The sequence below is a fragment of the Pelodiscus sinensis genome, chromosome 6 (assembly GCF_052426305.1).
Source record: "Pelodiscus sinensis isolate ZL-2025 chromosome 6, ASM5242630v1, whole genome shotgun sequence".
Lineage (NCBI taxonomy): Eukaryota > Metazoa > Chordata > Testudines > Trionychidae > Pelodiscus > Pelodiscus sinensis.
The window spans coordinates 82,734,705-82,762,343 of NC_143057.1; the positions used below are offsets into that span (position 1 = coordinate 82,734,705).

Here is a 27,639-nt window from a genome sequence, read left to right on the forward strand (position 1 = left end):
CATAGAATTCCTCTGTAGCTTGTAGCCATCTTGCATTTTAAAGGTGACCTGAAACTTGTTAGGATCTGAATTCAAGCTCTTGGAGGTTCTGTATTCCTATTGGAGCAGTAAGTTACATCCCAAGAATCTAAAATGCTGCAAGTTGCATTCCTTACATTTTCTGTAATAACAGCTATAAAATGGGAAATATAGAATCCAAACACCTGTCTTTCAGAGACATGAGACTGTAAGTTTAAATCTAAGTAAATATTAAACAGTTGGGATCTTAAATGGGTGCATTTTCCAAATACAAAGAAGAGCTTTTTCAAATCTTTTTATCAAATAAAAATTTCTTTTAGGATGCAACAGGCAATGAAGACATCCTGCTGCATTCTGAGATATCAGAAAAAGAAGCTACTACAGGGCCTGAGCAGGTGGTCTCAATGTATGTAAATCAGTGTTCCCAAAATAAACCCTTGGGATCTGAGAGATGTGAACAAGAAAAGGAATTGTCCTCCGTGGATGATTTGGAAGATGTTTCAAATTTTGATACAGGGTAAGTATAAATGGAGGAAAGGGAGGAAAGGGAAAATGCAAAAGCATTGAGTGTCTCTACATAGTTAACACATTAATTTTCAAATTCAACACTTACATTTAGCATAATAAAAAATGATTAAGGGTTTGGAACGAGTTCCATATAAAGAGAGAGTAAAAAGACTTGGACTTTTCAGCTTAGAAGAGAGGAGACTAATAGGGGATATGATAGAGGGCTATAAAACCATGCCTGGTATGGAAATAGTGAATAAGGAAAAGTTACTTATTCCCACAATTTAAGAACTAGGGCATCACCAAATGAAATCAATAGGCACCAGGTTTAAAACAAACAAAAGTAAGTTTTTCTTCACTCAGCGCACAGTCAACCTGTGGAACTCCTTGCCAGAAGATGCGGTGAAGGCTAGAACTTTAACAATGTTCAAAAAAGAGCTAGATAGATTCATGGAGGTTAGTTCCATCAGTGGCTATTAGCCAGGATGGGTAGGAATGGTGTCTCTAGCCTCTGTTTCTCTGGAAGTGGGAGACAAGGGAGGGATCACATGAGGATTACCTGTTGTGATCCCTCCCTCTGGGGCATCTGGTAATGACCATTGTCGCAGACAGGATACTGAGCTAGATGGACCTTTGGTCTGACCCAGTATGGCTGTTATGTTCTTATCAAACTAAAAATTAAACTGACTTGTAACTGAGCACATCTAACCTAATGTTAGGTTTGTTTTTTTTTTAAAGTAAACCTTTAGCAGTAAGATTTTCAGACAAGATGGTAATAATTAGGTCTCCTTTTTTATGTTGTTTCTTTTTAAAGCCCCAAATAATTCATTGAATAGGTCTATTTAAAGTGTAAATGCTATCAAATGATCTTTTTAATTGAGTCCAATTTTCAAACTGAAAATATTTTTGTAGAATATTTGCAGTTGTGCACTTCACAATAGTTCTTACATATGATATTTAAGTACAGGCAGTCCCCGGGTTACGTACAAGATAGGGACTGTAGGTTTGTTCTTAAGTTGAATTTGTATGTAAGTCGGAACTGGTACATATTGTAGGGGAAACTCTAGCCAAACATTTCTCCAGAGCTCAGTTTTATTCTCCCACACCTCACTTCCCTCAGTCCTTTATTCTCAAGCTGAGGTGTCTGCTGAGAAAAGCCACTCCGCGTCTCCCTGGTCTGCTGGGGGGGGGGGGGGGCACTAGCTTCGCGTCTCCCTGGTCTGTTGCCTCACCCCGTTTGTAAGTAGGGATCCGATGTAAGTCGGATCCATGTAACCTGGGGACTGCCTGTACTCACTTGAATTTATAAATATGGAATTTTGACTTATTGAAAAAAGAAAGTGCCATGTGTTAAAAATGTTAGTGAATGACACATTCCTCATGAAATACGACTCTGGGCTGTAGTTATCCAGAAGCTGCTGCTTTTACGAAGACATCTCTTTGCTTGTCTACCCATTATTTTATAGATTTGTGGCATCTTGCTTTCTTATATTCCTATTAATCTTTTTTCAACAGCCTAAGTAACTGGAAGCTATGGATTTCATGCTTGGCTACCATATTGAAGAATAGCTGTTTTATAGAGGGTCATGTGTTAGTTTCAGTTGCACTGTTGAGTGCTGTACCATGTGTAGGGGCTAGCTTGCATGGTGGTCAGCTGTATTGCTGCTTTACATATGGTCTTTGTTTTAACAGAGACTCCAGCTCTCAACAAGATGAAAATGTTGTTATTCAGACAGCACCTCGATTGAGGAATCAGTTCCAGAGGCCAAAGACAAATTTAGGAAAGGAACTTGGAGGAAGGGAAGTGCCTGAAGTGGATAAAGATGTATCCAAGTACAACACTGAAAAAGATAATAGCTTGATACTGTGTGACAATAAATGCAGCATGCTTGCTGACCTAGATGTAAGGGGTTTTTTTTTGTGTTTTTTTTGTTTTGTTTTGTTTAATTAGAGCTGAGCTTTTGGGGCTGTTTTTGAAAAGCTACAGTTATATACATTATTATAGATGCAACTGAGGAAAAATATTGGCAGAAATTTTACTTATGACTTTATCCTTGTTGAACCAGGAAATCTGTAAAAGCTTAAAAATCCAATTTAATGTTGTATAAAAATGTACTGTAAAGTACAAGCCTACACTGATAGAATAATTCTCATAGTCTCTTATTTCCCGTCATTACTAGTCCAGGTGTCTGTCTTCATTCTCAGCCTGCTCAGATTGTCCACTCAGCTCAGAAACAAAAGTGATGTCATAAAATACCAAAAATATAATCCACAGTAATCTCCAGTTTGGTTTTAAAAGAGACATTGTTTTTCCCCTGAAATGCAGGACACTAATAATAAACTGTTGAGTTGGGCCCAGGCCATTTCTTGCTGACGGACATTTACATTTTTGTATGTCTCAACACTGGGCAAAAATTGGGGCTTTTCATTTGAAAATACTCGACAGCCATGGAAAAATTTAGAGAATGTTTAATAGTAATCAAAAAAACTACATCCTTTCTTAAATTATATTTTTCATTTGTGCTGCATAATACATTTGATACATTAGTTCAGGTGTTTATTCTCTTAACACGTCTTCTAGAAACCAGCAAAATGTGAAGTCCTGCCATCCTTGCAGCCACTAGAAAATGAAGACCCTGCAGGCTCTCAGGAAATACTTGCAACACCAACAAGCCTTCAGTCCCCTAAGAAGTTTTCAGAATCTGAGAGTGGTGAACAGAATGAGTGTCTCTTACCTTCAGATAACCAGGAAAAGACTTCAGCTGTTGCTGCTAGGTAAAGGCTCTGTTCCTTGTTTTATTTCCTGAAAATTATGAGGGAGTTAGAAAATGAAATCACTCTCTAGGTTTTCAACTGGCCAAGAAAAGTAGCTAGAAGTACCTCTTTGCATCTGCTTTATTTTTTTAAACGTAGTAAATGCAGATCTGTCTACTAATTGAATTATGTCACCCTAAATTTAAATTGAGCATATAATAACTTCAGGGTGGTAAATGTGATATTTTCAGTGGAAAGACTTGCCTCAATTTTCATAAAAATTAGATGTTATAAAAACTAGATCAGAGTTATGAACTTACCTGTCAACCACATACTTCATTTGGATCTGGAAATATATGATCATGCAGCAGACAAAAAAAAGAAAATACTGTACCGTACTGTGTTTAAATATAAACTACTAAAAATAAAGGGGAATTTTTTAAAAAGAAAAAACTTTGGCAAAGTAAGAAAATAGTTTCTTTGCTTGTTTAATTTTAAATTGGTTAAAAGCAGCATTTTTATTCTGCATAGTAAAATTTCAAAGCTGCATTAATTTAATGTTCAGTTGAAAACTTTTGAAAGACCATCTGTAATGTTTTGTTCAGAGTTAGGAACATTTCAGACTTACAAATTCCCTCCGTTCCTGAGGTGTACTCTGAGATTCTACTCTATTTCAACTACAAACTCACTAATTTGCTTTTATATCTGGGACACCTCTTGGAAATTACTGCAAACATAATAGTGCCTCAGTTAACTTACTTCTGTAATGGATGCGGTGAGGTAATGAGGCCTCTCTAATGCTCTTCTACAAAATGTCTATAGAGGTGAGGAAAAATTGCAGTTTTTTTGTTCAAATTACCATCAGCTATGGCATTTGTGTAAAAGTTAACAGCTGTATTGGGGAAAAACAGAACAAAGACTTATTTACATAAGTGTAACTGGTCTAAGGATATTAGTATTTTTACGTCTCTGCATTACAGAAGATTTCAGATGCCATGTTGCCTTTTTTCAGGCTCCCTAGCAAACACATTTCTCAAGGAGAAAGTAAACCAACCTCTCTTCAGCCATCCCAACTAGTGAGGAGCCGATTCCAGAGGCCCAAGCCAAATATAGGAAGGGCCATTGGAAGGAAGGAAACACAGCCAACAAAAGAGGATGAAACTGAAAAAAAGACTGACGTTGATTGCTCAGTTCTGCAAAAAGCTGAATCTGCTGGCATCCCCACCACTGGAGTGAGTTGTAGAAATAAATATGAAAGAAAATGTCTTGAAGTTTTATAACTTCTCAAAGAAGTTTAGCAAACATATTGACTCTTAGAGAGTATAATATGGTAAAACCTTACCATGTGGAGCTATTGCAGACATTACAATAATGAAGTCTTTAAAATCTATGCTGAGTAAATACAAGCCTTATTGTGAAAAATGAAGACTATGGTTTTGGTTGAATTGCAATAGAAGGGAAAATTATGCATAATCAAGCAACTCCTGGTTGAGCTCATAACAGATACTTAAAAATAAGGGGTTTGCATCATCCATCCTGATTAAAAGAAGTCCATGTTGGGGAAACTAAGTGAGGGGGTCACAGAGGCAAGGAAGGAGCAACAGAAAACTTATCAGTTCTTATGTACAAAGCTACATTCCATTTTTAAAGCTCTTTGTGGTACAACATTACTTGCATAGAAGTGAGGCTAGGCATGCCAACTTTGCCAGTAGTGTGGGTGACTTTAGACAAGTCACTTAGCACCTTACTACCTTCATTTAAACATCTGTAAAGTAGAGTACATCTAGCTGCCTTTTGTTTACTAATCCTTATGTTTTGTAACTTGCAATGAAATCCTCTGAATGGCACTAAGTGCAAAAAATATGGCCAAAACTTTCACCCATGGGTGTCTATAGTTAAGCTCCCAATTCCCTGAAGGAGCCTAAATGTGTGTTGATGTCTATCTATGGGCATTCTGATTTCAAAATTTTTCCTGTGATTGTTATTTTTCTGCCTGCCCATTAATGGAATTGTGTTCTAATAGTTTTCATTTTTATATTTACAGAGAGCCTTAATTTCTGTGATATTTTTTTAATAAAATGCAATCCTATTTTAAAACATGGGGTATTTTAATACTTGATAGCAGTACAATGACCACCATTGATGGTAGTTATATTTTCAGTTAAAGGTTGAAAATGAAGCTGTATTCTCAGAAGCTTCCGGAGACAAGTTGTTGGGTTGTGAGAAACAGATACCAGATGTAGAATCTTCAGTGCCCAATATTTACCAAAATGTGTCAGTTGAACAAAGCAGGTAAGCTGAGTTTTAGGAAACAAGTTGGAAAACTTTTCATGCAAACATGTACTTACTATATAAATGTGATACTTGTGCATGTAACAGTACCTTTCTTCCCCTTGTTTTCCATCTCTGTATCTTTATTTCAGTGCTAGCTGCTAACATTTTCACTCTGTGGCTTTCTTCAGCTGTGCCCAGGTGTTTGATATTGTTTCTCTGTACGGCTGTCTTTGAATATGTTTAAGTTTAAAGTTCTTTTCGTTCCAAATTTTGTCTTCCTAGGGATATTTTTTTCCAGATGCATATATAAATGTCTAATTAATACCTGCATTTTTTTCAGTTAAGATTTCAGTATTGTTAATGGCAACATCTTTATTTGTTTCCTTTGATCAAATTTGTTCTTATGTTACCAGTCTAGATAAATGCGAGTGCTAAGTATGTATTTGGTTACAGGTTTCCCTTCTGGTATTAGTGTTGCTAGCAGTAGAAAATCTTAAATTCCTAATGACATAAATAACTAAAATAGTTAGATCTCTAAGAATTTTATGCCTCTTACAGAAAAACAGTACCTTCAAAAATAATTTTTTTCAAAATCTAGGAAATTCTACAAACTTTAACATTGCCAACACTAGTTGTTTAAAACAACTTCTTAGCCTCTGCCTCATTCACGGGGCCAGCACATTCTAATCTTAGAACCAGGAATCAGTGCATGTTGCTGTTCCTTTTGGGAATTCCAGAGAAAGTCACATTTTTCCAGCACCTACAGGCAAGAGGAAATTGTTGTCTTGACACATGCATCTTGATTTTGAGGAAGAATTGAAGGAAAGGGAGAAAAAGTAGTGATGGTGGAATTCCAGAGACCCACCATCTTCCAAAAATCTTTCTCTTTCCCTTAATTTGTATTCCATTTTTACCTCTTCTAGGATTTTTTAAAATAAATTTTAAATTGAAAACCTAATCTGAGTACCTCTGAAATCAGTATAGCTCACTTTCCCTTATTGTTGATGCACCTGTATGTTAAAAATGAAGTAATATGGTGCCAATTAATATGAGGTGTTAGGGATTCTTAGATCCTGCCAAATTACAAGCAAAAGGGCTGGACTAACAAAATTTTGGAGTGCTTAGTTGTGGTGCTAATTGAATTTTTATTGGCAGTATTGCAACCTTTTCCATTGAAGGGGCATTATGAATTAACATGAAGTATTGTTAACTCTACGCTTCAACGTCAAGTTACAATGCCTTCCTACCCATAACCCTTAGAATCAAAAAAGGGTTTGCATATAAATGAGATACTCAGAAGTGCTGTGTCACAGGTTTTGTCAGGATTTAAATATTAAAATTCTGGAAATAAGGGATCTAGAAAGCCAGAATTTGTTGAGCCCCTTCACACTGCTGCTTTCTGCCTTGTGCTGTTTCCTAATTGTATGAATAAAGCTAGCAGTGATGTATATAACACGTGGCAGAAAAATAATAGTAAGAAAAATCTTGACACAGGGCTTTGTCTATGTGTTACTTGTTCAGCATTACTCCTTAAATGCTGAAAACTAGGAACTATAAATACTAAGAACACGTTTTCCTGTACCAAAAGGTACAGCATGAGAAAATTGTAACCCTTTTTGTATGTATTAATTTTTAAGGATGTGTTAGGTATATCTCCATATTATATTATCTCATAGAACTGGAAGGGACCTTGAGAGGTCATCGAGTTCAGTCACCTGCCCTCATGGCAGGACCAAGTACCATCCCTGACAGATTTGCCCCAGATCCCTAAATGGCCCCCTCAAGGATTGAATTCACAATCCTCGGTTTAGCAGGCCAATGCTCACTCCCCAAGCTATCCCTCCCCATTGTTAAGAGTGCACTAACATGTGCTGTAACATGTTTCATTAACTGTGGCTGTGTGACATTTTCTGTTTTTTAAAGAATCGGTGCTGAAAAATCCAGTTCCCAAGAAGCTAAGACATGTGTTATCAAACCAGCACAGCTAGTGAGGAGCCGGTTCCAGAGAGCTAGACCAAACCTGGGAAGGGCATATGGCAAGAAAGATAACCCAGTAGCAGAAAAACTTACTCCAGTTGAGAGAGAGACAGGCAACACAGAGAAGAATTCTTTGCCACATAGAGATTCTGATATACCTCTCTCTCCAAATGTGAGAATTTTATTGATATCTTTTTGTTTGTTCTTGTTTGTTGTTTGATGCATATCTTTGTATTTGTAGCTTTTATAAAGAAAGTTCTTAAGTAGGCTAATAAACCTACATACCAGGACCAAATCATTTTTGCATCCTTACATGTATGTGATGCTTAAAATGTAATATGTCCCCCCCAGGGACACAGTACAAATGCATAGATGTTTATGGAAATGGGTAAGATTTATCCTGTTTCTTTATCTATAAAACTGAAGCTGTTTTGAATTGTCAGATATTTTTGTGAACTCAATGCTATTTGTTTTAGACTATTTGTTTTTGCCTTTAAAAAAAATCAGAGACCTGTAATAACTGATCATAAAGGAGAGTTCTGAATTTTTTTTATCTTCCTTGACATTACTTTGTTTTTATTGAAGGAATAGCTGCAGTGACTAGTTAGCATAAGATACTTAAAGCCATTAGAAAAACATTCTGATTCAGATTAATTTAACAGTGTTAGAATGCTTTTTTGTTCTTGAAAAATATCATGTTAATATTTGTGCTGTTCTAAAATCAATTAAAGGCTGAAGCAAAAGCACTCACATCCTTTGGGGATTTGCTACAAAAAGATAGTTCAGTTTCCAGTGGGGTCACCACACCAAAAAGAAGTGTTCAATCAGAAAAACTTTGCTCCCCTGAGAAATCCAAAGATTTGAGCTGTAACAATCAGAAAGATCAAATAAAGAGTTGTATGTCTACAGTTGTTGAGACCAGGCATCCGAATTACTCTGAAAGGTAATGTTTGCATTTAATAAATGAATGGTATTTAAAACACTTACTGTACTAATTCATTCACTTTCATATTCTTTGCTTTTAAAAATAGCATGTATTATAAAGCTGTCTCAGTAATATATAATTTTGGTTATGGTAGAGGTCACTAGGTGGCATCATTGCATAGTCTTAAAGTTTGTTTTCTTGTTGTGGGAGCATATTTTTAATCTTGGAAGTAAATGCCATGATAATATTGCTTTATTTTGGTTTTGTTTGCTTTTTTTCCCATGTATATGTCCCTTTGAGGAAGCTGTGGCAAGCAGCAAAGGAATTTATTCTCTGCCTCAGTATCACTAACTTACTTACTTTTTGAGGCAGAATTGCTCTGTGGGAACCAGGCATGGATATTTAGGCTTAGACCTTTAAAAGTTGAGACTGCCTGCCAGCCATTTGTGCTCACCTCTGATCAAGGACTGTTCATGTATTAAATGAACAAATTGCATTCATGATATATCCAGATTTACTTTATTTTTTCCTCCTGTGGGAAGTTGATGTGCAAACCCTGATATCTGCTGCCATTGCTGCTGTTTTAATTTTGCCAACCTCCTTAATTAGTTCAATTTATTCCTTCTGTATGAAGAGTCTATTTGTAGTCTTTATAATTCTTAATATAGCCAGACTGAAGGACCCCTTCTTGGCCATAGTAAAGACAACAAAATCAGAGATAGGGATGAATGTCAGCTCTTGATTTTATCCAGTTAATCAGATTTCTTAAGAGACCTGATTTGATTACATTCTGAATTTCTGCAGTGTTTTCCTGGTTTTGTTTTGCAATAAAATATTATTCCATTGGCCAGAATTGTTTGTCATTAGACAGTACATCATGCCAAGATGAGAACTTTTTTTTTTTTTTTTTTTTGTGCTTTAGGTCAGTAACACATAGCTCCATGTTCTCAGCAGACTTCAAACTATTTCTTTTTTCCCCCACTGCAGAAACATCTAATCTGTTTATGGAAAATATTCAAACTTTTGGTTTCCAATACCCTGGTATCCAAGAAGACTACCTTTCTTCTGTCCCAAGAGAAACAAAAAAATAATTGTGACTTGTGCTCCATTTAGCTTTGTGCACCATGAGCCCACAGTGGCTTGTCTTCTCTTGCATCACTCCCCAAAATATTCTACATATACTCAAAAGAGCCAGCACAGCTACAAAGCAAACTGAAATGTCCACAATGATATGAAGGCAATTTCCCTTCTTATACCTTCTTTTTCCTCTGAACGGACTTCTTAAAATACTGTGTAGGGTGAACTTTCATTGGGGTGGACTTTTTCCCTCCTGATTCACATGGAGTAGATGTGACATACAATTAGGTCAATACGGTAGATTTGGAAAAGCTCTTTTAATGGTCTCTGGCTGCTAATATGTACAATCATATTTTCCTAGGTTTAGTTCTGGAGAAGAAAGTAAATCAAGTGCTATAAAACCTGCACAGTTCGCAAGGGGCCATCTACGGAGACCAAAGCCAAACCTAGTGAGAGCAACACAAAAGAGAGAAATTTGTGAAGAGAGAGAAAACACAAGTGAGGAAACGACTGAAGCTAGACCTACAGAAGAAGGTCTGATATCAATTGATATAAAATCAGAAAATCTAACCTCATTACTGGTAAGTACTGACTTAATAGGTCAGCCTATTAAGTCAGTGAATTATTTTCTTTTGCTTTCTTCTTATGACCTATGGATTTTGCAGAGTGTGAGGGGTTAAATTGATTTTTTTGAATATCATTGCCAGTGATGAATTAATGTAAAAATGAGCACAAAAGCTATGTAGTTTAGAAGTATTTTAGGGGGAAAAAAAAGTTTCTTTATATTTTACTGCATTACGTTTTGATTTGCCATCTATGATTTCATGCACTTACTTTTATTAACCTGCAAATGTTAAATAAATGTCCTTTATACAGGGCTTGTCTATACTGTGTCCTTACCACAGAATAAGCTGCACAATTTGCGATTGTGAAATGTCCTTTAATCCTTGTGGAGTACTGTGCCAGTTATTTTAAAAATCTATTTAGAAATAATGGGCTGTTTTAAAGACACGGAATAGCAGTATCCCGAAATAGCTCTGCAGTGTAGACATAGCCACACTGAACAATACAAATAAAGGCAGCTGTTCATAGCACAACTGCTTAAAATCTCTATGTATGCACACAAGGTCTGTTGTGGCTTATATTACATATTGGACATGTAACTACACAATTCTGGCAATCTTTTCAGACTTTTGTTTTAATTTGTACGACAGCACTGCTCTGACATAAGATGCTTTACTCTATTTCTTTTGTCTGTAATATACAACTTTTTATTCCCTCCTAAGGATATGATTTTGTCACAGCATGGCTTGTTCTTGTAAATTAAATGGGTCCTGTGCCTTTGTGCCAGAACAGGTGCTCCCAGTTAGGCAAGTTAAGGGGGGCAGGGCTGCATCTGGGGCTATAAAAGGGTCAGTGAGAGTTCTGGGGGAGGCAGTGAGGGTGTATCAAACTGGCTGAGAAAGCTAGGAAGCAGGAGTAGTATTGCTAGAGTTCCCTGTGATGGGAGGCAGTGAGAGCCGGAGCTATAGAGGGTGAGCTGAGTGAAGAACTTTTATTTGTTTATATATGGACAATAAACTCTATGAAAAAGATTGTGGGTAAGACAGTGAGTTCTTTGCAAGCTGAGGCGAAGCCCTGATTTCAGATAGGTTCACTAACTATTTTGGGCCTGTAAATTATTCTATGCAGAGGCCCATAGCTGATGTATTGGTAATTGTACTTCATGTGTAAAAGGGTGAGATGTTCTTATTGAACTGAACCAATTGATGACCTTTGAGATTGTGTCTTATTGGATCAAGTCAAGATTATTCTTTCACCCTCAAATAGTTTTCTGGATTTTATGCTGAAGGCTTTTCAGCAAATTTAGATGACTAGCAGGTGGTGGCAAAACCCACGGAAGAACAAGTTCAGGGGTTCTGTGTCAGCAGAGCTCCTGAAGGAAACTGCATGAACAACAAAATACACGAGTGCTCCACCCACTTTGTGTAGGAAACTTGCTGCTCTGGGCAAGCTTTACAGTATGACTGAACGAGGAAAGGTTAAAAAACCCAGATCATGTTTAGTCATGAGAAAAGAAGACTGAGGAGGGAACCTAATAAGACTTCAAATTTGTTAAATGCTGTAAAAAAGAGGATTGGGATAATTTGTTCTCCATGTCACTGAACATAGGACCAAAATAATGGACTTTATTTGAAGCAAGGGAGATTTAGGTTAGATTTTAGGAGAAACTTTCTAACTATAAGGGTGTTCCAAAGATTAACTAGGCTTCCAAGCAAATACTGTCTTTGGAGAATTTTAAGGACAGTTTGCACTAATACCTGTCAAGGATGGTCCAGGTTTACTTGGTCCTGCCCCTTTTATAGAGGACTGATCTTGATGACTTCATGAAATTCCTTCCATCTCTTCATTTCTATAATTCTGTCATTCTGTTTAATCCACTTCCTCTAAATTGCTGTAGCGTTCTCTTCAATTCATACAACGGCAGAGAAGAAACCATCCTCTTTTTCTCCTAATCTCCCAGCCTTTGTTTTGTGAAAAAATACAAGCAGTTTCTAGATCAGCCTAGGAAGAAGGAAAATGTAAGTCCTGAGTGTCAGTCTTCCTGATGATTGCTGTAGTTAGGCATGGGCCACCACAAGCGTGGCAATTAGCAGCAATATGAACTCTGGTACTAAGGGTTATACAGCTGTACAGAAAAAAATACAACTGGGCACAGTAGTCACTACTTATTTCAAGTGCTGTTCTGGTTCATAGACTAAGCAGTCAGATAAGCTTAGAAAAAGGTTGCATAAGAAAGAAGCAGAGGTTACAAGTTTAGGATTGTGTTGAAGAATTTGACTAATTTTTTGTAAAGGCTCTATGTAGAGATAACAGAAAGCTCTTAGTACTATCAGTATAGCATTATCCATTCTCAAATATAAACTAACTTTGGTAGTCATTGTCTTCATGTCTATTCAGCGCACATCTGGTAACTTAGTGGAAGCTGTATCCTCCTCAGAGGAGTCACGGAAAAAAGAGTCTGCAGACAGTATTGAGGCAGTGCCTCCTAAAAGGAGCAGGCAGTCCTGTAGATTCCAGTCTTCAGAGAGGTTGTCGGAGAGTGAAAGTCAAATAGAACCAGAGGAAGAGTCTCAGCCTCTTCATGCTCAAGAGAAGACGTCAGTCAAACTGATAAGGTGAACTAACTAAGGATTTAATAACGAGATTAGTCCAACTAAGGTCCCTTAGTTAAGTTTCTCATTTTTTTTCTGTTTGTCCCCTCTTCCAATGTGGAGTACAAAGCTGTCTCATCCGTAGGATGAATTGCAGTGGCTGCCTCAGGCCCCAAGCTTTTGGGGGCCCCATAGTGGCCTCCCCAACCGTTCTATGAATGGGAGGGACCTGGGGAATTATGGTGGGCAGGCATGGGGTTACAGCAGGGGTCAATCCACACACTCACTCACCACACAGGTGCTGTGAGCCAGAGTGGCCCGGCAGCCTGCTCTCCCGCCGTGCCACCTTCTCCTTGCCAGCTGTGCCCCACTTTTCTGTGGTGGTGGGAAGCAGAGTGTCCTGGTGTTGGCGGCAGGAAACAGAGCACCCCTTGGAGAAGCCACATGTGGCAGGTTGGGAGAGGGCAGCATGTCAGAGCGGAGCAGGCAGCTGGACCACTCTGGCTCCTGCTGCCCATCTGGTGAGGGGCAGAGGGCGGGTCTCTGTTGTTGCCATGCTAGGCCCCATAATTCCTTGGGCAGCCATTCCCTCCTCATTATCATAAATGACCAGATCCTCTACATATCAGAGTACAGCACAGCTTTCCAGAATTTCTGCCAGAAGTTAAAAGATAAGCAAGTTAATTATATCCACAAATATAGTATCAGTGCTTAGAACATTCACAAAGGAATGGGGAATACCGGTCAAAAGAGGTACTGATTTTGTTTTTCCCAACATATGTTGATAATTATCATGTCAAGACTGAACATAATCCCAATTACCATGTGAGTTCACTGTGACTAACATTAATTCCTTTTTATGTTTAATATTGCTGCTTGACTAAAAAGTGGATTTATTTTTCTATATAAATTTAGAAGGCAGTCTAGAAGGTCATCTGAACAGGCAGGCCTGCCAAAACGTGTGTCTGAGCTAAGAGTAGCTACTTCTTCTGCCTCTGAATGTGAGGTTGATCGCTGTGAAAAGGGAAAACCACGTCGAAAGATTAAACCAAATATTGCCAAAGGTAAAGGCTTGAAAACTGCCCATGGCAAGAGATCTGGGAAGGAACATGGGAGTTCAAAGATAACTTTAGTGACCCTCAGAGCTTCTCAAGAGGAGGATGAAGATGATGCAGATGACTTGGAACTGGATGATGAAGATGAATGTTTTTCACCAGAAGAAGTAAACAAAGCTCCAGTGTTTGTTCCTGTAGGTCTTCGATCTCCAAAACCTGTTCCTGTCCAGATTGAGGAAACAATGGAAGAGGTGTGGTATGCTTTGTTGTTTTGGACATAGTCTTTCCTTTTGCCACTTGCTTTTCTTGCACTTGCTTTCCTTTGGGTTATAGAAACAAGCAATTTACGGCTATAGACAGGCTCTCAGTATTCATGGATAACTGGCTTAAAACCTGGCTTCCCACACATCCTGGCTCCTATGGAGCCACCTCTGCTCCCTTCCCCATGCTGCTGCCTCTGTATTAGAGGCAGCAGCAGGGAGGGAGAAAGCAGAAGTTGGTATGCACAGGGAGCTGACTGCCCCCCTCCGCTGTGTTTTAACCTCTGAAATTTTCAGTGGTAACACATTTTAACATTCCTACTCAAAATTAATGAACAGTCCTGTGGCACTAACAAATTAATTAGGTTATGAGCTTTTGGGGGTAAAACCCACTTCATCAGATGAGTTGGAATGGAAATTACAGTATTCGGGTTATATGTAACAGAAAATTACCTGTCAATTGTAGGACCAGTTTTAATTAAGCTAATTAAGTCAGGCTGGATGTGTCTCATTCACAGTATTTGGTGTGAAGATGGAAATATTAAAAGTAGGGAAATTGTCTTTGTAGTGTGTTAACCAGTTAAGATCTTAACTGACAGCAAAGGAGTGTTGAGACTCATGAATCTCTAATTCCATTTTGGATTCTGAAGGGAAGTGTGCTCCAGCGGTCATGGACCTTTCTGCGCCAGTTCCTTCATTGATCCCTTCTCATTTGTCCTTTCTGTTATGTCCTTATCTCAGTCCTGTGTCTCCCTCTCCCCTGGCTCATCATCCTAATCTGTGCTCAGTTTCCAGTCTTACTCCTTTGCTCAGTCACTCCTGGTTTTTCCCTAGCTTCTTTTCCCAGTCAGTATCTTTCCATTGCAGCTCCCAATAGTCTTTCCTTGCAAGGCCAATCTTCTTTCCTCTTCTCTCCCTCCTCTCACTTCCATGGTTTCTTGCACCCTGGTATCCTTTCCAAAAAATGCAAGTAGACCCACAAAAATAAGCCACCACTCTGACTCTTGTTCCCTCTGGCTGTGTCCAGACTCAGGGGTTTTTTCGAAAAAAGTAGCTTTTTTTCGAAAAAACTTCACCTGCGTCTAGACTACAGCTGCGTTCTTTCGAAATTAAATCGAAAGAACGCGGCTTTTCTTTCGATGGCGGTAAACCTCATTTCATGAGGAAGAACGCCTTTTTTTGAAAGTGCTCTTTCGAAAAAAGGCGTTCTTGAATGCCGACAGGGCTTTTTAGAAAGAGAGCATCCAGACTCACTCGCTGCTTTCTTTCAAAAAAGCGGCTTGCTTTTTCGAAATTTCCGCTTGCAGTCTAGATGCTCTTTTTCGAAAGAGGCTTTTTCGAAAGTTTCTTTCGAAAAAGCCTCTTTCGAAAGAGGCTTGCAGTCTAGACATAGCCTCTGTGTTCAAGTCAGGCCATTTCCTCCACCAAGTTGCCTGGGAGCAGGAGTAGTAGAAGCATAGGAGACACTGTTCTCTGTTTTGTGGCCTGGAGAAGGAATTGCAGAGGAAAGCTCCGCTCAGTCCCTGCAATCCTGATATGGAGCATTCCCAACTGTTTTGTGGAGGTGGTGAATGCATGGTCCCAGTTGGTGCACAGGAGCTATGAGGGGTTAGAGGATGCTCAGAACATTGAGAAATTAGCTGTCAGATTATAGCAAGTGTCATCTGAGCCTGTGCAAAAGGAAATTTTTCAAAGGTTTATAGCTTGGCCAAATTAAACAGGTTTTCAGTGGAACAACAAAAAACCTTTCCCTGACTCAAAAGCAATCCTTGCCAAATTTAAAATCCCTGCTCCTAGTATCTCCACACTTTGAGCCTCTCAACAAAATGCCTTTTTATTTTTTTACATAGTAAAACAGTGTATTTTCACCAAATCTCATTCTGCAAAAATGAATTATTTTTGCTGAAACTTGTAAAATATAAATATATTGCAGGCTGGGACATGCATCTAGCATGGAAATTTTCAGCTGGAACAGTTAAGCAGCATTATAAGCTACTGGATATGGGGTCTTTAGTGGGAAATTTTGGACAACCTTAATAAGAAGTGGTCCTAATAGTTCCACCAATAATTTATAGTACTGTTGCCCCTTATCCACTCCAGTAACTAGTTGGGAGTAGGCTTTGTCTACACTGTTGCTTTTGTTGGCAAAACTTTTGTCAGTGAGGGATTTTAAAAAACACACTACTGACTGACGGAGGTTACACCAACAAAAGCACCAGCGTGGAAAGTGCTTTGTTAGTAGGAGATGCTGTCCTGCTGACTATTGCCTTTTGTTGGGGGTGGCTTAGTTATGCCAGCAGAAGAGATCTCTCTTGCTGTCATAGAGTAGCTAGGCAGGAAACCTTACAGTGGTACAGCTATCTGCTGTAAGGTCCGTAGCATAGACATAACCTTAGCTAACAGCCCCGAGCATCTTTAATCAAAATCAGACTAGGGATGTAAAAGGGTAATGAGTTACCTGGTAAGCATCACCCTTAACCAGTGATGCTTAACAGGTAACGGTTAACAGGTACCTGGGAGCAACCTCCCACCCATGACCAGCCATGGACGCAAGGCTGCTCCAGCACCATCAGACCCTTGTGTGAGGCCTGGAGCTTGCTCCCAGCCTGCATGCCTCCTGGCTGGATTAGGCCCTGCCTGTAGTGGGGGGCAGCCCACTCTCCCACTCTCCCTGTAATCAGTTAATTGGTTAAAACTATGTTAAACTGTTAACTAATTAAATGGGATTTTACATCTCTACACCAGCGCGCTGTCTAGTGTTTTGTAGTCTCTCTGTGCTTACTGGCTGCTGTCTATCTGCCTTACCTCTTTTCTTGCCTGTTCTCAGTTTTCTGTGTGTTCTGTTTTCCACCACTCTATCTTATCCCTGATACTCACCAGGGATGTGACTGTGTACCTGTGTACATGGTTATGCTGGGCTCATCTGTTAACCTTCACAGTTACATGCAACCCCCGCTCACCCAACACTGCTGCTTCTGTATCACATGCAGCAGTGCAGGGGGGAGTCAGTATGTGTGGGGAGTCAGCTCCCACGGAGCTGTCTGTGGGCTTCTGCTCCCTGCCCATGCTGCTGCTTCTCCTACAGAGTAGCAGCACAGATGAGGGTAGGCGGGAGCCAGTGCTCACGGGAAGCCAGTTTAAAAGCCGGCTCCCTGTGAGCACCTTTACACACACGTTTACACGCTGAGTGGTGTAACAGCTAGAATTTTCTATTGGGTCATCTTTTAACTGGAATTCTACAGTTGTAAGTTGTAAACATGGCACAAGTTGTAAGCTTGTTTCTTACAAATGCAGACTTGACACTGGAGTGACTGGTTCACCACAAAAAATAATTTTCACTCTTCATTGTTCAAAAGTTTGAGGAGTAGATGTGTTACTCTGTAACTAAAAAAACTTAAACAACGAATAGTCCTGCAGCATCTTAGAGAGTAACAAAAAATATCAATGGTATCATGAGCTTTTGTGGGCACAACCCACTTGTTAGATGAAAGAAGTGGGTTGTGCCCATGAAAGCTCATGATACCATTGACATTTTTTTTTGTTAGTCTCAGAGATGCTGCAGGACTTTTAGTTGTCTTTTAAGTTTTTTCACTCTTGGTATTCTCACCTTCTTCTTAACTGGCTGGGAATGGGCCATATCCACCCTGACTGAATTAACTTTGTTAGCACTAGTGCTCTGAATAGTAATATGACACACCCATCTTTGCATGTGTTTATATTTATCTGCCAAATAGATGTTTCCATTTCATGAATCTGACAGAAGTGGGTTCCATCCACGAAAGTTTATACCCAAATAAGGCTACGTCTACACTTCAAAGAAAAGTCGGAAAAAGATATGCAAATTGCGAATCAATTTTCTTCTGCTTTTCTTCTGAAAGGGGCTTTTCCGACATTTGGCCTGTCTACATGGGGCCAAATGTCGGGAAAAACCCCTCTTTTGCGACATTCCTTCTTCCTCGTAAAATGGTATTTACAGAGATGCCGAAAAAACATGCCTGCTTTTCTGATTTTTTTTTTTTTTTTTTTTTCCGGAAAAACAGTTGCATTCCTTGGACACGGCAGAGCTTTTCCAGGATACTTTTGGGGTCCCGGAAAAGCGGTGTAGTCTAGACATACCCTAAATATGCTAATCTTCAAGGTGCCACAGGACGATACATTGTTTTGACAGGAAGGTTTTTCAAATGCAGGATTGAGAGCAAGACCTCCTAAATAGTCTGACTGAGAGCAGGGACTGGAAACTGCATGTTCCACATCCATATTATGTTGTTGAGTTGAAGGCCATGAATTGATTCAGATCAGCGATTTGAACCTGGTATTCACCTGGGATGTGGCTGCCCTCTAACTAGTAGGCTGGTTAGTTATTCTGGGGTGGGTCACGTTTTTGATGATGTGTAAAAACAAAAAATCATTTTAATTGCGGTGTGGAATGAAAAACCTCAACACTTCTCACAAAACAGTGTGCTTGTATTCCAGAAAGCCCTTTTGGTAAATAGAAATAGGGCATAACTTATTTGATGAATAGTTGGCCAACCATACATATTTCATGTTGTTTTCTATCTTTAATACTCTCTAGTTTATGATCTGGGTTAAGATCTGGATAACTTGTGAAAGGTAGCTCTATTCCAAATCCGTACAGAAGCCTTTGATAAAGGATATGTATAATTTTCGAAAGGCATGGGTTTTGATTTTGTTTTTAAGCTCATTGTAGCCCATAGATGTTTACACTCCCACAGTTTTCTTGTTCAGCAAAGACCCAGTGTTTTGCTGTCTGAGAGTGCCCTCGATCCATTTCTGCTTTGAGCTGGTTGATTTGTTTCTACCATAGAATATTTGGAACATCTAGTTCATCCTGGTCATTGAGTCTGTATAAAGCAGGCATGGGCAGTAATTTTTGATGGGAGGAAGGGCCTCTCCAAGAATTTGGTAAGTCAAGGGCCAAACTCTTCCACGAGGAGGTATGGAGTCTGGTATGGAGACAGTTTGATGCAGCCGTGGGTGTGGGGTTTGGGGTCTGGGAGAGGGTAGGGTGTGGGAGTTCAAGGGGTTTGGATTGTGACCTGGTGCAGGGTCTGGGTAGCGGTCTGGGTGCAGGAGCAGGTGTGCAGAGGGTTGGGGAGAGGAAGGGGCAGTGGGAGGCTTTGGCCAGGAGGCGCTTGTCTAGGCAGCTTCCGGTCAGCAGCCCAGATGGATCCCCAGGCAGGATTCCTGCCTTTCATGCTCCCCACATGCCGCTCAGATCAGCCAGCTGTAGGGGCCATGTGTTGTCTGCATGCTGGGAGGAGAAGGATGATTCTTTGCATGTTGCCTGTACCACAAGCACAACACAGGCAGCTCCCATTGGCTGGTTTCCAGCCAATGGTAGCTGCAAGATTTGTGCTGGGGTTAGGGCAGTGTGTAGAACATTCCCTCTTCCCCTTGCAGCATGGCATATAGAGAGCACATGGCCCCTGCAGCTGGGCCATGTTGGGTGGCACGCAAGGTGCAGAAAGCAAGGGAGCCTACCCGAGGTTCCTGCTGAGCCACGGGCCAGATCTGCTATATTTTGCCCATCTCTGATATAAAGTATGTGCCCTCACCAGTGTTCTCCATAAGCTATGTGCTTGTGTAACTCCTCAGTAGAGATTCAAATGCTGCCCTGCTGATTATCAGAGTGCCCACAGCTAGTTTTTTTTTTTTTTGTTTCTACTTGTGGTGCACATTCGCAGATGCCTTGGTGCACATAAAAATGTATTCTGCACATGGGTGGAGAAGATTAGATGGAACATTCGCTCTCACTCTTGTTCTTTTCTTATTCCATATAAATTCAGGAATCCTTTGTATTCCTGCAAGGGTTTTATCTGACAATCACAGAAAACATTTGAAACAAGAAAGAAGTTTATTTTGTTTGTTTTGACTGTAGCTGGTTGTTCCAATTAAGAAATTGCATACTTCCCCGGCATCTCAGATATTTTTTTCATTTTGCTGAAGTAGGATTTGACATTAAAATAATTGAATTCAAATCTCAAATAATGTAAAAGAGCTCTAAGGTATCTTATAATTTGTTGCCCATTTGTAATCACATGTTTCCTGGAGAAATGACTTTTCAGAGTCTGGAAAATTTGTAGCTAGCATTTCAGATTTGGCATGAAAAGTGTCAAAGGTGGTAGCAGTGTTAGTCTGTAGTTTTAAAAATGAGTTGTCCTGTGGCACCTTAGGGTATGTCTACACTACCCCGCTAGTGCGAACTAGCGGGGTAATGTATGCATATCGAACGTGCAAATGAAGCCCGGGATTTGAATTTCCCGGGCTTTATTTGCATAAGCCGGCCGGCGCCATTTTTAAATGCCGGCTTGTTCGAACCCCGTGCCGCGCGGCTACACGCGGCACGGGCTAGATAGTTCGGACTAGCAAGCCATTCCGAACTGTCTGTACACCTCGTGGAACGAGGTGTACAGACAGTTCGGAATGGCTTGCTAGTCCGAACTATCTAGCCCGTGCCGCGTGTAGCCGCGCGGCACGGGGTTCGAACAAGCCGGCATTTAAAAATGGCGCCGGCCGGCTTATGCAAATAAAGCCCGGGAAATTCAAATCCCGGGCTTCATTTGCACGTTCGATATGCATACATTACCCCGCTAGTTCGCACTAGCAGGGTAGTGTAGACATACCCTTAGAGACTAACAAAAAAATATATATAGTATCAAAGCTTTCATGGGTAAAAAGCTCATCTGATGAAGTGGGTTTTACCCGTGAAAGCGCATGATTTTATATAGATTTTTGCATAGTTTACTTGAAATTAAATTTACACTCTTTCCAAAAATCATAGATTATTTTAGATACTAATTTTAGGGAAATATTTGGTTTAGATAAAAATAGTTCTATGTGTGCATAAAAACCATTTTCTGTTGTGTTCCTGAAAGTTTTAGACAGCTTTCTTTTTTGAATAAATCGGAATCTTTTCATTTTTACAGCTTGAAATATCTGTGAATGTTCCAGATGTGCCCTGTATTACTACTGCTGAATATCTGTCTCATGATTTAAATGTGGTTGTCCAGCCTGTGATGCAGGGAGATGAAAATCTGAATGCCTCACAAATTGTAAGCATCTCTTTTTTTAGTAACATACTTATGGTTATAGCATGTAATTGTTTAATTGTTATAGTGTTAAACATCAGAGTACATGTAAGATAGTAATAGTATGGCATGGTGTATTAGTAGTAGACGGGCATGGCATGCACAGGAAATATGTTCAGATGGCTGTCAGTCCACTGTTGATGCTGTTCAATCCCATTCGATCACAGTGGATTGCTCATGCTGAACTTTGAAGTAGAAGAATTGGCCATTAGGGACTAAATTGAAATCGAAGATTCATTTTACTTGGGATTTTGACTGTATTTATCTTGACCTTTTGTATCTTTTCTTCAAGGAAGTGGCTACTCATGAAAATCCAGAGACTGACTCGGGTAAATACATGATGCACTTATTTATGGGTGTCCTTCTGTTTTGACATCTCTACGGTAGTTTTCTCAGCAAGAATTCTGAGTCTTAAGAAATTTCATGTCTCCCATAGATTGAAGCTAGCCAAGCCTGAATTGATGAGTGTTACACTTGTCAGTGAGCATAGCTCCTCCAAAATCTACTGCTTCAGTGTGATCCATTAGACAGACCAAGGGTTAAAAGGCTATTGGCTCAAGCCCAGACTCGGACTGTCCTGTGCTCCCTCACTCCCATCTACTGGTTATCCATACTGCAGATAGTTGTGCTAGGGAAAGAGCAGCCTTTTCAGGGAGTGGAAGTAAAAGCTGAAAGGTGCAGGAATGGGCAAATCCATGTCTTTGCTGTCAACTACCATCCCCATCTCATGTTATGGGGGAAACAGGGACACATAATGACTAAGTTGGAAACTGCTTTCTGGTCTGCTCCTGGGGCAGTACAATAATATTTTTCCAGTACATAAGGCTGATTGCAAAAAGCTCCAATTGAGCCTTTGTTTTTTTTATAATTGCATTTGGAAACTTTGCTAAAAGGTGGCTTTGTTTAAAGGTAAATAACATTGTCATTGCAGAGGCAAAAACTTATTGGGAGTTGATAGGCTTATTTCAGTGTGATGGCTTTGGACCACAGAAATGTTGTATTTGGTGCTACCAAAGTAGTCAAAGATGAAAGGACAAGGAATGACCAGTAGATAGGGCATAGGACTAAGTCACAAGACATGGATCTAGACCAGAAGGGGCAAACTACAACCTCTGTAACCCTCAAACTCTTGCTGGGGAACAGGGTCTGGGGCTTGCCCTTTCTCTGTACAGTGCCTGGAAGCAGTGACATGTCCCCCTTCCTGCCATCTGCTATGTGTAGGGGCAGCCAGAGGACTCTGTGCTGTCGCCACCCCAAGCACTTCCCCTGCAGATCCTATTGGCTGGGAACCACCACCTGTAGGGTCTGCAGGAACAGCACCTGTGGCTGGGGAAGGGAGGACAATGCAGTGCACCGAGCCACCTGGCCGTGCCTCCTTGTATGGTCTGGCCAGAAGGGGAGCATGCCTAGAGCCCTGCATGGATACAAAAATGTGGATCCACATCTGCTAAGCTTAACGCCTCATACAATCTATGATCTGGATTTTACTTGCATCTGCAAGCAAACCATCTGGAAGGGAGATGGGAGAGAGCACAAATGAGTGAAGATGGGACAGGGTGGTTCGGGGAAGAGGCAGGCAGCTTAAAAGCAGAGACTGGGGGAAAGAGTCCATAGGGGGCCAGGGCTCAGCAGGTCATTGCTCACCATGTGAGGGGCAGGGGAGCAGGGCAGGACCGGCACTTGGCCTTTCCTGAAGGCAGATTTATGACAGAGCTTGTTGTGTCCTTTTCCCTGCTAGCAGTGCAGGAGCATGCCCTGTTGTTTCTCCTCACCCTAGAGGCCAGGCAGAGGATGCGGGGAGAGCCCTGCATGGGTATCCACTCCACTATCCATGGATATGTAGGGCACTAGACATGCTGCTGCTTTCATGAGCTGCTTGAGGGAGTAAGTGCAACCTGGAGCCTGCACCTTTGAGTCCCTCCTGTGCCCCACCCTCTGCCCTAGTCCTGATGCCAGTCCTATCCTCCAAACCATTTTTTCTCAGATTGGAGTACTGTCCTTCTCTCAAACTCCCAGCCCCGCAGCGGAGCCCCCCACCCCATCAGAGCCTTTATCCCCCTCCCCTACACTCCATCCCCTGTCCTAGTCCAGAGCCTCGACTTGTCCTCCAAAACCTTTGGTCCCAATCCAGTGCCATGTCCTGCACCCCTAGCCAGAGCCTTCACCCACCCTCCTTGCACTCCAGCTCCCTGCCCCAGCCCAGAGCACCCTGAACTTCTCATGTCTGCCCCCTCCCCAAGATCTTGCACCCCAATCCCAAATTTGTGTGTGTTCATGGCTCTCCATACAATTTCCCTACCTTTTATGTGGCTCTTGGGCCAAAAAATGTGCCCACCTTTGCAAATGTCAATGACTTGGAACAAACTGTTTCCTTGGTCTGTATCTGTTTTCCTCTATAAAATGAGAATACTGCTGCTTACTCAGTGTTTCTACAACACTGTTAGTTTAATGGATGACCATTGCTACGTATGTTAAGTACTGGAAAAAAAACCCATGTTTTGTTTCAGTTTAACATCTGCGTTTTGATCATGTTTGAGTTAAACTTCCAAGGAAACCTCTGTGCTTGTGATTTAATATGCATATGAACAACTTTGCAGGGATTAATGACGGAAGCACTGAAGCTGCCATGACATTACTTGCAATGGGAGATCCAATGTTTCAGTTAAAAATAAGCACTCAAGGTATGATCCCTATCTGCCAAATCTTTCTGTGTGTATCTTGATTCACTTGTGGATTGGGGTTTGGGTAACTGACCCTTCCTTCATATCCTTTCACTGTAGCAATTGTCGAAGCAAAAGCCTCACTCAGTTTACATGGCTAAACAGACAGTTTTATTGGCCAATAAAAGCAAAGTGAGCCAAACGTGGTCCCAGCAGAGCTGGGCCCAGTGAGGCTGGCTAATACAATTAATCCTAGTATTTTATACCCTTAACCAAACAAGTCTGACGTCAGGGCAAGAAATCAAAGCGAACTTCAAAGAGGAATTATTATCAGCAGAGAAAGAAACAGGTTTAGAGGGAGTTCGAGCTTCAGCTCAAAATAGTTCATCAACACATTCCAACAGTGCATCCTTCTGGCCTCTCCCCACCTCTGTGAAGGCCAGTTCACTCCCTCTAGTATACGTGCAGACACGAGAAACTGAAATGGCTTTTGTTATACAGAATGGCTTCTAGCTAAATATGAAATGGTTTCTACACAATGTAGGTCTGGATTCTTCCTTTATGCTCAATATGAAAGAGAGGAGGATGGGCTGAGCCATGATTTACTCTGCAGTGCAATGAAGTAGCTCAGCCCTTAGCCAAAATACGGCCATTTGCATAACATGCTTGCCAGAGGTGCATGGAGCTCTTTTTCAGAGGACCACTGATAAGTACTTCACCCCATGGAAAAACATGTCCTGCCCAAGGCATCTCTTACTGGCAGTATGACTTCTGTAGATAATTGACATTCAGCATCTTTGTTCTCTGCTGTCCTCTCTTTGGACTGCTAAGAAGGGTTTTGCAGGTGTGTATGTGGCTATGTTGACTAGTATTTTCTGCCATTCCTTGAGACTCAGGCTAATAAAGCACTCATGCTACCACACACAGAGATGAATCATTTTATTAAAAATTTAAGTCTAGGTCATTTTATTGTCTGTCTTAAGTATAGTCAGAACTTGTCCTCAGGTTTGGTCTCTTGCTTTGAGTTAGCAGTGGTTGGCACTATTGCAGAGCAGAATTAAAAAAACTTTTGTAAAAGAAGAAGCCAGTACAGATGGTAAGACTTCTGCTGACCATATTCAAAGAGCTGTTGCAGCACTATGTAACTGACACATGTAGCATAGGGGGCGAGGAAGTAAATGAATTTTTACTTCAGCTTTTCATAAGGGCCCAATTGACTAATGAAGCTTTAGAAAAAGTGTTGCTGACTTCCTAACTGATTTTTTTCAGTGGATAAAATGCATTATTTCTTTCTTTGATAGGACACTCATGTTCACTTGATTCTTTTGTTAATTTTTAAAACAAAATTGTACGAAAAGCAAATGATGATTCAGAGGTTGAAGGTTTGGTAGCCTCATCTGATGTCTCTTGGGAGATGAAACTTGATCTATTAAAAGCATTTTAATGACAATTTAAGTATGAAACTAGTACAAAGATTATTTTCATTATTCCTGAATCTCCAAAAGTGGTTATGCTCAGTAGTGTGATTGGTGCTGTTGAGATATAATCAAGTCATTCATCACCCTCCAGAGCTAATACTATAGAAAATAAACATTGGAAAGACAAAACATGGTGGAGGAGATCTAGAAAAAGTGTTAGATTTTTCTATTATGAATCTTTTTTGTGTTTTGTGCTGGTACTAATGTCTCATGAGTTAGACCAGTGGAGAGAAGCCAGGCTTAGGTGGTTCATACTTGTTCATCTGTCTTTGCCTTTTTTCTCTAACCAGAAAATTGTTTTCCTTTTCTGTTTAGCCATACTGCTAAATAATTGTTTATTAACTGGCATTAGGTTGACTTTTAATATATATTGAGGTAATTCCTGCACTCTAACTAATGAAATATCTAGACATCAAGATGTACTTTTACCCAGGATTTGAATTTGTATCTTTGTAGAATGCCATTGTGGTGAGTGAGGCCTATAGTTGTATGTGGAAACAACAAAACTTGCATCTTTTTAATTGTGCCTTTATTTTTAAACAAGGACAGAGACAGATGTTCCCTGATCAAGATGAGATGCACATGGCTAATAGTTTTATAAACCAACCTAATGTAGAGCAAAATGTGGTCCCAAGTAATCCGTCACTTTCTTCACCTGCTAATAATGAACTGGTTCCCTCAAAAGATGGAAACAATGTAATTCTATGGAACCAAAGATCTGAAAAAGAAGAAAATGTAGAAAAATGCTTTAAGGAAGATGCTTCACCCAGCAGGTTAATTTCACCAATTTTCTTTAATCTTTTCTCCCAGTGATCTGTTCTCTGACAGGGCTCTCTTTAAGGCTTCTGCCACCATACTTTGAAGTTGTCTTGTGTTAGCTTTCATGGCTCATACATTATGTAGTTCCACTCCACCTGGATGCCTGCCTTTGTCTCTTGTATTTTAACCTAAACACAAAGACCCTATATAAAAAGGGAAGTGATGGAAATGTACTACTTCCACTTCCTGAATCCCCATTTTAAAATAATTCATTTTTTCAAGCATATCCTTTTAAACTTTTCTCATGTATGCTGGCTGCTGTTTTATCTGGCCTTTTTTTCTGAAGATCTTGGTTCACTGGTCAGGCAAATGCCAGGGGTTGACTTTTCATTGCTTCCTGTCACTTGTCGTGCAATTGACAGGCTCAGCCTCTGTACATCTCTAACTGTCAGAGCTTTTACCACAGCTAGAGCATGTTGTTCTCCCCTGCTTTCTATTGTTTAAAGATGCACTTCAAGTTTAATGAAGTAACTTAATGGAACTTCTTTTCAAGATGTGATTGATCTTGTTACCTTGTTTAGAAAGTTGGTTTCTTTTATCTGTTTCCAAAAATTATCAAATGTACCTTCTCTGAAAGTGTTTAAGATCTTTACATTGCAGAAAAACCTGACAGTGCAAAAGTATGACTCCATCTGCTTGTTTTTAACTCAAAGTGACCCCCTCCCTCCATTAATCCCCAACCCTTAAATTAGATGACCTACTTTATCTTAATGTTAAATTTAATCAAAATATTACTTTTTTAAAAAAAAGATTTCAGTTGCCAGGTTAAAATTCTAGCTTACCAAGCTGCTGAGAGTCTCTCTATTCTGGTCCTTGTTGGTCACAATTGTGCACTCCAGCTCCAGTCACTCAGAATTCTCCCAGTTCAATTGGTCTTTTTGCTTTGCTGCTTCTTCCTGCCAGCCTGCCCACTTTTTTCTGCAGACTCCACTATTCTTGTTCTTTGGCCCATCTTCGACTCCCCTGCTGTGCCCTGACCCCCTTTCCACTATGTCCCTCATTGCTGGTATTTATCTTCTTTTGACACTGAATTCAAACACATTAAATAATGGGAGGATTAAATTATTTTTATGGCATGTTTCTGTTTCTTTGTAGTGATCACTCTGTGCCCAAATTGAATAGTACATCAAGGCTTGCAAGATGCAGACTTCCTAAGCCTAAGCCAAATCTGAGCAGGGTTTTAGGAACAAACAGGAATGTTACTCAGAAATCTCTTCTTCAAAGTGCAGTTGTGGAGCAGTTCAACCAAATTCAAAGTGGTAAGCTTCTCCCTCATTTTCAAGCTTTAGAAAATAGGAGCCTGAAGGTAGGGTTAGGATAAACTGGCAGCTCTGAAAAATTGTGGGAAAATCAAATAAAAAATTGTAGTGAATAAAAAATAATTTGGGTCCTAATGAAACAATGTATTTACAGACATTTTTAAAAGGTGAGGCAGCAAGCAGTAGCCTTAATTTTTAGCCCAGTGGTTAGGGCATTCACCTGAGGGAGAAGAGACCTGGATTAAAAGCCACTTTCAGAGCTGAGATTTGAACCTGAGTCTCTCCCATCCCAAGAGATGTTCCTTAAACACA

General features: G+C 40.2%; 1 protein-coding gene across 3 annotated transcripts in view; it reads left to right on the top strand.

Annotated features, from left to right (window-relative positions):
• Positions 1 to 27,639, top strand: part of BDP1 (BDP1 general transcription factor IIIB subunit) — a 92,172-nt gene that overhangs the window by 40,053 nt on the left and 24,480 nt on the right. For 2 of the 3 annotated variants that reach the window (XM_075932237.2, XM_075932238.2), the window contains exons 19-33: positions 339 to 535; positions 2,218 to 2,428; positions 3,107 to 3,300; positions 4,292 to 4,511; positions 5,441 to 5,571; positions 7,477 to 7,702; positions 8,262 to 8,473; positions 9,894 to 10,113; positions 12,494 to 12,711; positions 13,603 to 13,993; positions 20,950 to 21,075; positions 21,404 to 21,440; positions 23,709 to 23,792; positions 25,794 to 26,022; positions 27,164 to 27,327. In XM_075932237.2, coding sequence (XP_075788352.2) covers positions 339 to 535; positions 2,218 to 2,428; positions 3,107 to 3,300; positions 4,292 to 4,511; positions 5,441 to 5,571; positions 7,477 to 7,702; positions 8,262 to 8,473; positions 9,894 to 10,113; positions 12,494 to 12,711; positions 13,603 to 13,993; positions 20,950 to 21,075; positions 21,404 to 21,440; positions 23,709 to 23,792; positions 25,794 to 26,022; positions 27,164 to 27,327 — 2,860 coding nt within the window. The remainder of the gene's footprint in view (positions 1 to 338; positions 536 to 2,217; positions 2,429 to 3,106; positions 3,301 to 4,291; positions 4,512 to 5,440; positions 5,572 to 7,476; positions 7,703 to 8,261; positions 8,474 to 9,893; positions 10,114 to 12,493; positions 12,712 to 13,602; positions 13,994 to 20,949; positions 21,076 to 21,403; positions 21,441 to 23,708; positions 23,793 to 25,793; positions 26,023 to 27,163; positions 27,328 to 27,639) is intronic. The other variant, XM_075932239.2, reaches the window with a different exon arrangement.